General features: G+C 50.2%; 1 protein-coding gene across 5 annotated transcripts in view; it reads left to right on the top strand.

Moving 5' to 3' along the window:
* The window catches only part of SBNO2 (strawberry notch homolog 2), a 111,684-nt gene that overhangs the window by 87,872 nt on the left and 10,532 nt on the right, over nucleotides 1-13,280 (top strand). For all 5 annotated transcript variants that reach the window (XM_050933869.1, XM_050933866.1, XM_050933868.1 and 2 more), the window contains 11 exons: nucleotides 510-663; nucleotides 1,735-1,911; nucleotides 2,762-2,859; nucleotides 5,783-5,865; nucleotides 6,974-7,174; nucleotides 7,916-8,091; nucleotides 8,938-9,069; nucleotides 10,055-10,190; nucleotides 11,071-11,183; nucleotides 12,020-12,091; nucleotides 12,957-13,065. In XM_050933869.1, coding sequence (XP_050789826.1) covers nucleotides 510-663; nucleotides 1,735-1,911; nucleotides 2,762-2,859; nucleotides 5,783-5,865; nucleotides 6,974-7,174; nucleotides 7,916-8,091; nucleotides 8,938-9,069; nucleotides 10,055-10,190; nucleotides 11,071-11,183; nucleotides 12,020-12,091; nucleotides 12,957-13,065 — 1,451 coding nt within the window. The remainder of the gene's footprint in view (nucleotides 1-509; nucleotides 664-1,734; nucleotides 1,912-2,761; nucleotides 2,860-5,782; nucleotides 5,866-6,973; nucleotides 7,175-7,915; nucleotides 8,092-8,937; nucleotides 9,070-10,054; nucleotides 10,191-11,070; nucleotides 11,184-12,019; nucleotides 12,092-12,956; nucleotides 13,066-13,280) is intronic.

The following is a 13,280-nucleotide window of genomic DNA, read 5'->3' as shown; positions in this document are numbered from 1 at the left end:
CGTTTCAGCTCCCTTGTGATATGCAATATATCTGGCTAATGCATTCCAAGCCATCCCACAAATCTTACAGCGAATGCTTTGTCCCTATTTCGTGACGGGTGTTAAATGCCACAGTAACTGCCAATATCTTTGCAGAATAAAAGGAAAAATGATTTTTTATTAGGTCAGGCAGTGAGGAAAGCAATGCAGTGTAATGGTTAGCAGACGGGATTTACAGTCCAGTCACCTAACACTGTTTCTAGTTCTGTCAGACTCAGTAGGGTTTGGGAAAACAGAAAGGTGAAGTGACTCACCCACCTGTGAAATGGGGATAAGGCCTGCTATGTAAATGCCAGGATTGTGTAGTCCATTCTATTATGTTTTGAAGACAACTTAAGAAAGATGCCAAAGCAAAACCTCCAAGAGGTTCTGAATCTCCAGAGAAGCCTACTCCACGCTGCAACTAGGCAGGGGAAAGGGATTTCGTAACTGGCTGTCTCTTTCCTCCCCCTTCCTGCTTTTCTGCATAGGGGTGTTGGTGCAATGGAAATCGTGGCTATGGACATGAAAGTGAGCGGAATGTACATTGCCAGGCAGCTCAGTTTCTCTGGAGTCACTTTCAAGATCGAGGAAATCCCACTGGATCGGCAGTACGAGCTTGTCTACAACAAAGCAGCGCAGCTGGTGAGTTAGTATTTCTCTGTAAATCCCCAGCATCCCACATTGCTCCCCAGAGAGCTACTGTCTAATCCTGTGGTTTGGTTTTGGGCTTTTTGGAGGGAGGGCGGGGGGTTGTAAAGAGGAATATTTTACTCATAGACTCATAGACTCTAGGACTGGAAGGGACCTCGAGAGGTCATCGAGTCCAGTCCCCTGCCCTCATGGCAGGACCAAATACTATCTAGACCATCCCTAATAGACATTTATCTAACCTACTCTTAAATATCTCCAGAGATGGAGATTCCACAACTTCCCTGTTCAGGTGGATTGATTTTCTGGTGGGGTTGTATGCAAGTTTGGGATGGGGGTGGGGAAGGGGCATCTGCATTTGCTGTTGTCTGTCTATATGGTGTGTGTGTGTGTGTGTGTGTGTGTGTGTGTACACGTGTACACTTACACGACCAGGTCTTCAGATGGGTGAGAACAGATGACTCTTTATTTTTTACTCTATGATTTTTGAACAACTTTCTAGTGTGTTTCAAACGTTAAGTGCTGAATACTGGTAGAGTCTCATTAGTATTAATTATTGTTTGTATTGTGGTAACACCTAAGAGCTGAAGTCATGGACCAGGATCACTTTGTGCTAGGTGCTGTAGAAATGCAGAACAGAGTTTAATCATACTCCTTAATCAGCACATGGGAGGCTATAAGGGGAACATCAGAATAGCTGCAACCCAAAAGTTAGGTTTGATTTCTTTAAAAAGAATGAGTGGTGTTAGCTTATAAAATTTAAAGAAATATTTCAGTGGCTGCTGCTGCTTTTTTCACGTCATCGTAAACGGCCTTTGCTTGGATTTAACAATTCCCTTGCAGTGTTTGCATCCCAGACATTGCAGCGTTGGGCTGAGGCCAGAAGGTGGAAATTGACCGGTCTCTCCATTGTCCTAGCTAAATGAAGCACAAATAAAGAGAGAGCATAAATAGGGAAAATAAATTTGATATTCAAAGCCCTGATCGTTTTCATAACCTTATGTGTTACAGTGACATGAGTTAGGGACTAGAGTATTAACCTGGCCCTCTTGTGTGTGCTTTCAGTGGGCAGAGGCGATGGTGGTGTTCCAGCAAGCGGCAGATTATATTGGCTTGGAGTCTCGAAAGTCCTTGTGGGGTCAGTTCTGGTCAGCTCATCAGCGCTTCTTCAAATATCTCTGCATTGCTGCTAAAGTCCGACGCCTCGTTGAGCTTGCCAAGGAGGAGCTGGCAAAGGACAAGGTATGGTATTAGAAACCAGGTGCAAAGGGTCAGTAAGCGTTAGTCCAACGACATCCGTTATGCATCCCTCAAGATCTCACATGGGCATTCAGGTGAATCATCGCCGGTGATAGTCATCTTTTGACACCTGTTGTCATTCTGCAGAATAAAACCACTTTGAATGTTGAGGCCCAGACATGCGTTGTATAGAACACAACCTCTGTACAAACCGAGGAGGGTAGGGTAAAAGTCTGGAATGAGCGTATTTTCATGCACTTGGACACTAGTCTGTGATTATGTGCAGTGAAAAGGCAGCATATATCTGATTATATCCTTGACCTAAAGGCGCCTAGTCTCCGTAGGTGAAACCAGGATTACAAGTGTTTAATTTCCTATAATTCAGAATGAATGTTGATGTTGCTTGGCACTGTTTTATGGTAAACATGAGCAAACGTATGTGAAACAGCATTCTGAGTCGAGTTAGAGTTGAAAGATGTCCTGGATTCTCTAGCTCTGCATGGTTAAATACACTTGGCATTGCATTCATTTGACTGGGCAGAGAGAGAGGCTGGGGAAGTCAGTTAGTTGTAATAATAAAGCATCATAACAATGTTTCTTAACATCGTGGCTGCATGTGTAACCTCAGGCACTGAGAGACAGAGTCTTCAGCAGGAGCCCAGTTTTAGGGCCAAGATATTACTGTGTGTATCTGGAAGGAGTTGGGTTGGATGTGGAGGGTGCTGGCAAGCCATGAAACGTAATCTCTTCTGGAGCTGATAATGGTTTGCTGAAAGCATTGCTGCCCAGCAAAATGTAGCATGACCTCATCTTGCTAACACATGGCCATGCTGCCCTTCTGATTTCTCCCCAGTGTATTGTCATCGGGCTCCAGTCCACTGGCGAAGCTCGCACCAGGGAGGTCTTGGACGAGAATGACGGGCACCTAAACTGTTTTGTCTCCGCTGCAGAGTGAGTTTAACCCCCTTGTGCTTTGAAGGGCAGGAATCCTGGGCGGCTCAAAGGCACACCGAAGCGGGCTCTGTACCAGGGCTGCTTGCAGTTTGTGGTCCTTTGAATGCAATTCCTCAAATCCTAAATGAGCTTCACATACAGAGGATACTGTTTTAAGACACTGTGTGTCCAAAAGTGACTTTGTATGCTAAGAACCTTGAAATCTGAGTGCAATGGCCTTTCCTGCTCTTCCACACGCAGCTTTAGTAATTGCGTGCACACGAGGACAGCCAGATGTGCAATAGCCTGATTTGTGCACCCACATGCAGGTTTGCGTGGTCACAACAGGCGCACACATATTTCTGTGGGAACTTGCATGTCACCCACTCTGAAAAATGCAACCCTCAAAACTGTGAAAAGAGGAAAAATATTTTTAAAGGTACAGGATTAAAAATAAGTGAGCAAGATAATCTGATTCAGAGACAGATCTTGAGATCTTACAAACGTGATGTAAATGAGATGGCACCCCTGGATTTTGGACTATCTCTTTTTGTCCCACCAAAAATCCTGATTTCAAGAATGTTGTCTTTCAGCATCCTTCCAGAGCAGAACATAGCATTAGATTGCCTTATCCCAGTAATGCACTAGTTTGTGGTGATTTGATTTATGTATTTCTACATCAATTAATCTGAGAGCTGACTGTACCCCGTGCACAGTCAGCTATGGACGATGGGGAACATCTTAAAAAGCACCGAGTCCCATTTTCCAAAGTATCCTGGGCACTGCAGAAGCCTAATCCTTGGCTTTCAATGAGACTTAGGCACCTAACTCACTTAGGTGCTTTTGAAGATGATCCCTTTTCCATGAACCCAGCTGCCTCTGCACATCAGGTGGCAGGAAGCCAAGCTGCCTGGCTGGGATAAGACCCAGGTGAGTTACGTTTCTTTCGGGCCTGTGCAATCAGCAGGGCTGCTGTTAGATTGTTTTTGTTTGCATCAGTTTTTATTGCTGATGAAAACAACTGGAGCAAGCTAGACTTGGTGTGAGCTATCGAAGTGCCAAGCATCCCTGCTCTTCCAGGGTATCTCAGTTTTGGCCGATGCCACGCCAGGGGCACTGGTCTAGATACGATCCCACTCCCCCAGAGCAAATACTCGCTTGTTAGCTGCTGTAGAATTGAAGCAAGTCAGGCTCCAACAGCTAAATTTATTTCTGACTTGAGTTGGACATCTGCCTAACACAGGCCAGAAGAGGTCGTAGTAGAGCTGGGGGTTGGGACACCTCAAGGGGTCGCGAGGTTATTACATGGGGGATCGTGAGCTGTCAGCCTCCACTCCAAACCCCGCTTTGCCTCCAGGATTTATAATGGTGTTAAATATATAAAAAAGTGTTCTTAATTTATAAGGAGGGTCGCACTCAGAGACTTGCTGTGTGAAAGGGGTCACCAGTACAAACATTTGAGAACCGCTGTAGTAGAGGATCAGAGTGGTCCCTTCTGACTCCTTGTTCAAAGGCAGTGCTGTTAGTGACCACTTGTGCTGGCCTGCTCTGTCCCCTCCTGTGGGGCAGGTGTTTACTTGCGGGGCAGTGCCATCTCCTAATGTGCCTGCTTCGCAGTGTCCTATGGCAACTTCCTGGTTCTGAAGCCTTTCAGCAATGGGGGCAGGGATGTTCTTAGGGGAGTGTGTTTGCAATGGAGCAGTTGCTGACAAAACAAGGAGGGAAGGACTGCTTGCTGTTTGTGCAAGGGAGTCTATAAATCTTTGTTAATGGGGATCCCAGTGGAGGAGAAGGAGAAAACACAGATGGTCAGAAGGATGGCAAGCTGGATTTCATGGCAAGGAGACTCAGAACCTGAATCCTGGCTTGAAGCAAGCAAAGTGACTCTCAGCCTTCTCTGCGTCTCAGCTCTGTACCCAGAGCCAGTCCAGCACTGAGGGCAAAGGGCCTTTCCAGTACTGCATAATAGCTATTGTTTAACTCCCACTCTGATCTGAGAGCCCCTCCTCTATTCCCCAAATACCCCATCTCACAGCAGTGGGAATCATGCCCATACCTCTCAGCTGTCGCTTTCAACATTTGTTTCAGCCCAAGCTCATTCAGCGCTGCCTCCTCATTGCACATGGGCCCAGTCCCTCCCAGTCCAGCCAGCATTGAAGCATTTACTCTTTTGTCTTCAGTACAGCCCACAAAAGCATCCATTTGATTTCCACCTCTTCTGATTTTTCCATGCACCTAGACCCAGAGTGTGTTCATGTTTTGTCACTGGCCTTTACCTTGCAGGCAAGTAGTTCAGCTTTAGGTTAATCAAAGCACGTTCGTTAGACAGCCGTGACCCAGAGTCTCCGCCATTTCAGGCAGGTCAGTTACACGGTGCAGGGTTGGAACCGCTAGCCCACATAACACCCAGAGAAGATGTTGGATGTTGGAACATACTGGATTTTGCAGTAACAACTTCCAAACATAGAGAGCGTCACACTTAAACCTTGCTCTTAGTTACTCTGATGTTTGTGCTGTTTTGGCCTGTCCCATGGCAGCGCGATGCCCGTGGCATTTTGTGTTTATATTGCAACAGGTCCGTTCAGCAGGAGTAGCAGGCAGTCTAAAGCAGAGAGCATTTCTCACCACAGCATTCACTCCGTGTCCATACTGTAAGGCTGAGGTCCTGCTGGAGCAAGCCAAGCTCTCTTGTTTCACTCACGCAGTTTGCCATCAGAACCCTCTGGTGAAATGCAGCCTCCTCCTCTCCATTCGAGTTGCCATGATTCCTTAGATCCAAGCTGTACTAATTGATAATTGTTCAGATTCACTAACAGAGAATGCTTGGTTTAGCCCATTTTCCCATTAAATATGTCGATCTCTTAAATACCCATTGATACATTATAACCAGTAGATGTTCCTACTCCTGGTAGCTAGAATAAATTTTGCATCTTACTTTCAGAGGCGTCTTTCTATCACTAATTCAGAAGCACTTTCCTTCAACCAAAAGAAAGAGAGAAAAAGGAACTGGCATTAAAAGAAAACGTAAGACCGCCTTCCACCGCCCAACGTCTGACCTCCTGCCTTTCTGCCTCGCCCCAGCTACTCAGCCTTTTCGTCTCCTTTTCCCTTCCCCACTTCATGCTTTGCCTTGGTTTGGGTTTGCCCTCCCTTAGATCCCTTGCTACGGTCTCTCACCCTAGGCATGTCGCTAGTTACAGCTCTCCATGTCATCTTTCCCCCCCGCAACTCACCTCCCTTCCACCAAATCACTTCCTCGCCCCTGGGATTGCCCAGTAGCCATGCCCTTTCCCCCTGCAATGCAGACTGCTAGACTGACAGGCAGATTTTGCTAGACTCCCAGCTGCACATCTGAGGCCCTCTTGCAGCAAGGGGTTTTTCTCCTCTGCCCCTTACATATAGGGTGGCAGGTGCCCTGGAAAATACTCAGTTATCTACCCTGTTCCTAGCTGCGGCTGCAGGTAAGAACTGTCTCCTGTACCACCTGTGTGCCCTCTGTGCTGGGTTCCTTTTCAAGCAGGTTGGACCCTAGCTCTCATGCCCATGGTGACATGTGGGAAGTGGGATATGGCAAAAGAGGGAAGAGGAGAGAGTGGTAAAGGCTGATTTACAGAGATTGCCTAGGCAAACTGCTGCGTGGGCAGCAGCTGCTGGGGTTCCCTCCCCGCTGAGACCAACGGCTCGGTAACGTCTTGCATGGCTGGGGCATTTCTCACTGTGCTGGGAATTCAGTCCTGATGCGACTGGTTTTCCTTCCTGAAACACCAATGCACCAGCCCCTCTCTTTGCCTAAAGATTTTCCTTTGGGGATAGCTAAGCCTGTGGGTTCTTTCCCCACAAGGGGAGAAGAGGATAGTAGCTGCAATTCTGCTTTGCTAACACATGACCAGGTGAGAGCAAGGTGCAGTTTGCACATTGCCATGTGGCCGTCTTCAGCCTTGGTAAAAGACTGGCTCATTCTTCCTCTCTCTCTTTTTCCCCCATGCCCAAACCTCTGCCCCTCTCTCTGATCTGCCTTTCGCTTGGGGCAACCTTAGCTCCCTTGTGACCTCTCCTCCCTTCTCTGAGCCAGTGCTTGCTGCTCTGTGGGCCCCCTTCCCCCCACATTGATGTGGCTCACTCTCCCTCACAGGGAAGCAGAAAGGCCGCTGTGTGAAGGCCCTGAAAGGCATGTACGACATGGCGGGTGTGATCAAGATCAGCGACGACAGCAGCACTGATTCGGAGGTGGGGCTGGACAGCGACTTCAACTCCTCCCCAGAGTCCCTGTTCGACAACGACGACGTCATCTTTGTTGAACACACCTACAATGGCTTTGCATCCGAAGACAGAGGTGAGCCAGGCTGGTGAGCTGGGCTTAATCCATTCCCAGGCCAGGGACAAGCCAGGCATCTGGGGGAGGTCAGGGGACAAGGGTCCGGGCTTATCTTGGTCTTGTACATGTGCGGAATAACATTCCAAATGGATGTGACCCTGGCTTTGCTTAGCATCCCACATGGGACAGCGGCGCTGGAAATCTGATACAGGCGCCTCTCATGGTGTCTCCCCAGGGACAGTGAGGGTCCTGTTATGTGTGGGAGTGGCCATGCTTCCTTGGCAGGGATTGGCCGGCTGTCGCACCCACCAGCTCAGAGCCATTCCTTGTGTCTCTTTAGGGAGGTTGAGGAAATGGTACCTGCAGACTTCCTCCACTCCATGTTGTTCCAGGCTAACACAGACTTGCTTGGCTATCCTGCAGTGCCCAAGTGGCGTTGCCCCCACTCCCATGGTAAAAGCAAACTGACATTTCTATAATAGAACGATTGGCTTGTAGCTGATTTATACCTAGTTGTGGTCAGAGTTGAGGGGTGGGGTGGAGTGTGGAATACCAGCCTGCATGAGAGATCTGTCCTGCTGCGCACTCATCAGCACACGCCCAGCAGCAGTCCTAACTCTCTCAATCAGACCCCTCCACTCTTGAGCCTCAATCTGGGTCGCTCTATGCTGGTTCTTCACACTGGTCCCAAGCTCTGTGGCTGCTGTGTCCTTGCCATCCCCTGGCCGGATTCCAAGCACCTGCCTTTCAACATTGCAGGCATTTTGCACTTGCCCGGGTCCCAGAACAATGTGCATGGCCCAGGAGTGCTAGAACACGTGGAGAAAATGAAACAGGACCTCCTATCAAAAGTAAAAGCACTGGGAAAAGAGCTACCTCTCAATACCTTGGATGAGCTGATTAATCACTTTGGGGGCCCGGAGTACGTGGCAGAGGTATGTTGTGTTATGGTCGCCTGGTCATTGGGCTCAGTAGCTCAACCGCTGTTCATGGCTGTAACCACTAGAGGGTGCCATAAGGCCAGCCCTTGGAGAGGTTGAGTTGTGCTCCCAGCCCCACGGGCACATCTGGGCTCTGTGGTTCACAGCTGAGCGGGCAGCCGCTGGCTAACATTGTAGCTCCTGCGGACTAAGGCCATGACTACGCTACTCCTTACATCGGCAACACTTATGTCGCTCGGGTGTGAAAAAACCACCCCCTTGAGTGACATGAGTTTCGCTGACAGAAGCACTGGTGTCCACAGCTCTCCTACCGACAGCTACTCCGCTCGTGGTTAAATGATGTCAAAAGGAGAGCTCTCCCCTGTCTGCACAGGGTGGCTCTGCGAGAGATCTTACAGCAACGCAGCTGCATTGGGACATGTAGACATGGCCCTAGTTCCTGACAGTCCCTGACCAGTGTGTGATGGTGGGGTAGGAGCAGCTCTCTGAGGGATCCTCACCCTGTTATGCTTTTTGCAATATTTTCCTCGCCTTGAGGCCTTGGAGTGTAACCCCCTTCTTTCCAACCAGGACTGGCTGGGACTCCCTACTACTTATTTACTGTGCTCCTGGACTAGTTACTTCACTGCCGCAGTTTCCCTAATTGTAAAAAATAGTCTCCAGGGCAAAAATTCCCTTCGGAAGCAGTTTATTGCTCCAGGTCTGGCCAGTATAGACCCCTTCTCATGTGTCTGCTGTAACATTTACTTCCCAAATGCTCCATTTCACCCTTGCGCCCCCACTCTGTCTGTCTGTCTGTCTCTCATTAACGACCTCTTTCTTCCCTGGTGGGCCATGAAGATGACTGGCCGGAAAGGCCGGGTGGTGAGCAGACCTGACGGCTCCATCATGTATGAGTCCCGGGCTGAGCAGGGCCTCTCCATAGACCACGTTAACCTGAAGGAGAAGGAGCGTTTTATGAGTGGGGAAAAGGTGAGTGAGGCTCTGAACCAGAGGCCCCTGCAGCTGCACACTGGCGAAGCTATGGATTGGCATAGTGCGCTTGTGGATGGCTGCATAGGTGCCAACTTTCCCAGGCGCTGGTGGGTGCTCGCCCCCTCCCGCCCCACCTCCACCCCTCCTGCCCCTGCCCCGCCCCCTCCCAACCCCTTCCTCAAAGTCCCCGCCCCACTCCACCCCCTCCCTGCTCCTATTGGACCCCTTCCCCAAATCCCCGCACCAGCCCTGCCTCTTCCCCTAGTGCACTGCATTCCCTCTCCTCCCTTCTCCCTCTCAGCACTTGCCGCTGCTAATCAGCTGTTTTGTGGTGGGAAGCACTGGGAGGGAGGGGAGAGAAGGGGAGCTGCAGCATGCTCAGGAGAGGAGGGAGAGGTGAGCTGGGGCAGGGCGGGGAGCTGCCGGTGAGTGCAGAGCACCCCCCAGTTTTTCCCCATGGGTCCCTATGGGCGGCTGCCCCAGACATATGATGGGACCTTGCGGTCACTGCCTCGCCCCAGATGTGTGTGCCTGTCTCCGTCAGTCCCTTTGTGCTTCACCCTGGAAGCCTGGCACTTGACCATTCGCTTTCCAGAGAAGAGCTGGGTGTGACTGTAGAACCTAGAAATGCTGCTCTTGCAGTAGCCAGAGGGGGCACTGCAGACTGTCGTGTGGGATTGCCTGCCCCAGGCTCTGAACACCCTGCTGAACACCTAGGATGGAGGCCAAGGATATGGATCTCTCATGAGTAGGGCAGAGCACTAGACAGCTGTGCCAACCCCTCAGGCCCATAAAACGAATATGAATTGTGCCGGCTTGACCTGCTGGGAAGTGACACGGAGGCAGGGAGCCTTCTGTGGATCAGGACGGACTGTGTTCTGGGATTTCTCTGGGTGTGCCCCTGAACGCTTTCCATGTAGCCATTCTCCCAGATCTCTGGGAATACCATTGCATCTCCTCACTCCTGCTGTGTCTCTCTCAGCTCGTAGCAATAATCTCAGAGGCCTCCAGCTCAGGGATCTCTCTCCAAGCAGACAGGCGGGTGAGGAACCAAAAGCGCCGGGTCCACATGACACTGGAACTGCCCTGGAGTGCAGACCGAGCCATACAGCAGTTTGGTGAGCGCCAAACATTCTCAGTCACTTTCTCCCTCTGCTCATTGGCTGTGGGGTGTAGTTCAGCCCTGCAAACGAAATACCCTCCTGGCCTTGTTCTGGAGCCACAGGGAGCCCAGTGGCACAAAGGGCTGGCCCCAGAAACATGAGGCTCATGCAGCTTGCCAGGACCAGGCCAGGCATGAGGCAGCTGTGATCAAGTTTCCTTTAGGGAAAGGTGCAGAGCTGCCTTGGGGTAGGAGTGGGGTGTAGTTGATAAAGGGGGAGGGGTAGCTTATCTGTGGGACAGCACTGGGCTGGTGCACTGGCTGCTCCCTCCAGATCCTGTTCTGGGTCTCATCTTGGTGCCTAGGGGACACTTGTCAATGCCAAAGAACCTTTGAAAGGCTCCAGACTGGAATCACTAGGGGTGCTGCTCATATGTAGGGGGAAGTGAAGGGCTGGACTGGAGTGTCAGCTCATGGTGCATCCAGGATTGGGATGCATCGGCAGAGCTGTGTGTGTGTGAAGCTAGCATGGCACCGGACCATGCTCTGTGCCTGAGGTGAAGCAGCCTCTCATCACAAGAGCAGTAGAGGATATGAATGTACAGCTCCATTTTAAAACTTGAGTGATTTTTGTGACTGGCCACCTTGTTGTGATCCTGGAGAGGTCAGGGCAGCAGCCCTGCTCTGGCAGTGCCAGGTGGGAAGGTCTGGCAGCACAAAGCCGATGCGAGAAACTATGTCCCCCTTCCCCAGAAGAGAAGCGTTGGGTTTGGTTTCAAAACCGAAAGGTGTTCTAAGGGAAGCTGCCTTGTTTGTCTGTGTTCCCCACTTGCTTCTCAGCAGCTGTTCCCATGATCGTGTCAACTTCCACGTCATTCCCCCCCATCTCTCTCCAGGTCGAACACACCGATCGAACCAGGTCTCCGCTCCGGAGTACGTCTTCCTTATCTCTGAACTGGCTGGGGAGAGGAGGTTCGCGTCCATTGTCGCGAAACGCTTGGAGAGCCTTGTAAGTGCCCCGGAGGATGGATGGAAATAAAACCCAGGCTGGCTCTGAACATTTCTGAGTGACTCTGCTTCTGGGTCACCTCTGGTCCCAAATAGAACTCAGATGAGGGATTGTGTCACCCTGGGCTGACGTGCAGCCACCTCTGCTGCGAAACAAGGAAGCTGTTTAACAGCCTACAGAAGAGGAAGTGAAGAGTACTCTACGTAATTGGGATGGCAGGGGAATTTTGGGGAGGCAGAGTGTCAATCGGGTTGATGGAATTTCCCAACAGGCAGGAGTTAACACCCATTCTTTTCCAGGAAGGAAATAGACTCTTTAATGACCATACACTATCATTATCTCAGTTCAGTGTTTCATCATTTCTAATGAATCCATGAGTGTCTCTGAGTGTTAATATACTAGCACCTCGCTGTCTTCCCGTAGTATTTCTATGTACCAACTTCTGGTGAAACTTGCTCTGCTTTTAAACCATCCCTCCCTGATTATTTGCTCAAATTGAGGGAGAAACCTACATATGAAAATATAGGTGGCATGTAATCTAATCACTGTGTTTAGGTTGAACATCGTATCTCACACGGCAGCCATGTGGCACAAGATGGCTCCAATATCTGGAAAAAAAGTGGCATTTTCCAGACACCAGAGCTGGCTTGTGATAATCTCCAATCCTGGCGCTTGCTGTTGAGGCTGATCAGATACAGCCCTCTAACATGAGGTCGCCTTAGGCGTCAGGCCTTAACCAGGGGTTCACTGAGCTTCGTTATGGATGCAGTTGCTTTTCCCAGTGAGTCTCTTCCCCAGCCTTTCTGAACAGCTGTGTGCTTTGTCTCTTCTTCCAGGGTGCCTTAACTCACGGAGATAGAAGAGCCACTGAATCCAGAGACCTCAGCAAGTACAACTTTGAGAATAAGGTGACCGTTAGCGATTCTGCATAGTCGTTTAGCAAGCTTAAAATAACCAGCACACTCCTTTGGTAGGGCACTGAGCATGGCCAGAGCCAGTGCTGGGGTTCACAGGTCATGGAGGTTAGGCATCTGGTCTTGAGAGCCCTGGGAACAAAGCTCTTGGTTTTGGCACAAAATACAAACATACGGAGAGCATAAAAGAGAGCTTTAGAGAACTCAGTCCTCATAACACGCTGCAGGAAGGGGAGAGGTGTATTCTGGTCTTATGTACAGGGAAACTGAGGCAGAGATGCTGCATGACTTGCCTACATGCAGAAAGGAATTTGGGTTAGGGCCAGGACCTCATAAGTTCCCAATAATAGTAATACCCAGCTCTTATGTAATGCTTTTAATCAGCAGATCTCAAAGCATTTTCCAAGGGAGGTCAGTATTATTCCCATTTTACAGGTGGGGAAACTGAGGCACATACCGGGGGTGACTTGCCCAAGTTCACCCAGCAAACCAGTAGTAGATCTAGCAAGAGAACCCAGGTCACCTGAGTCCCAGTCCAGTATCCCATCCACTAGGGCACACTGCCTCTCCCTCCTGTGCTTAGGCCTTGCCTCTCATAGGGCTGGAAGAAGACTCATGGGTGAGACCAGCTACCTGACTTGGGTCTGTACCCGAACACGTCAGTTATCCATCAGGTTCTTGATGGACGTGTCGTTGGTGGCTGCATTTACTTCAGCATCTGCCACGATGTCTACGTGCTTCCCACCCATTGCTGGGGAAAGCAGCATCCCAGATCCCTTCTCACTACACACTTCAGGGGTGGAGATCAGAGGACAGAGCTGCTCCCCACCCCCATGTGACTGTTCTCTCCTTTCCACAGTACGGGACCAGAGCGCTAGACAGGGTCCTCACCACCATCCTCAACCAGACTAAGAGCAAAGTGCCTCTGCCCAAGTATTACCAGGAACGAGAGGCTGAATTTTTTCAAGGTGAGAACATTAACTGGGGTTTCTACTTGAAAATGCTTCTTGCTGGCTCAGTTAGTTTGTGGTAGGGATAGATCACTGCCAGGAACGCTGGAGCGGGCACGCGGAGCCATTCACTGCCCACCTCCTGGGGGGAGAAGACAACAAAGGGGCCAACAACAAGCTGACATGGACAGCTAGAGACAGAAGCGGGGAGAGGGGCAGCACTCCGTAGTAAG

Source organism: Gopherus flavomarginatus, chromosome 24 (assembly GCF_025201925.1).
Source record: "Gopherus flavomarginatus isolate rGopFla2 chromosome 24, rGopFla2.mat.asm, whole genome shotgun sequence".
NCBI classification, from domain to species: Eukaryota; Metazoa; Chordata; order Testudines; family Testudinidae; genus Gopherus; species Gopherus flavomarginatus.
This window is presented reverse-complemented; position numbering and strand designations above follow the sequence as displayed.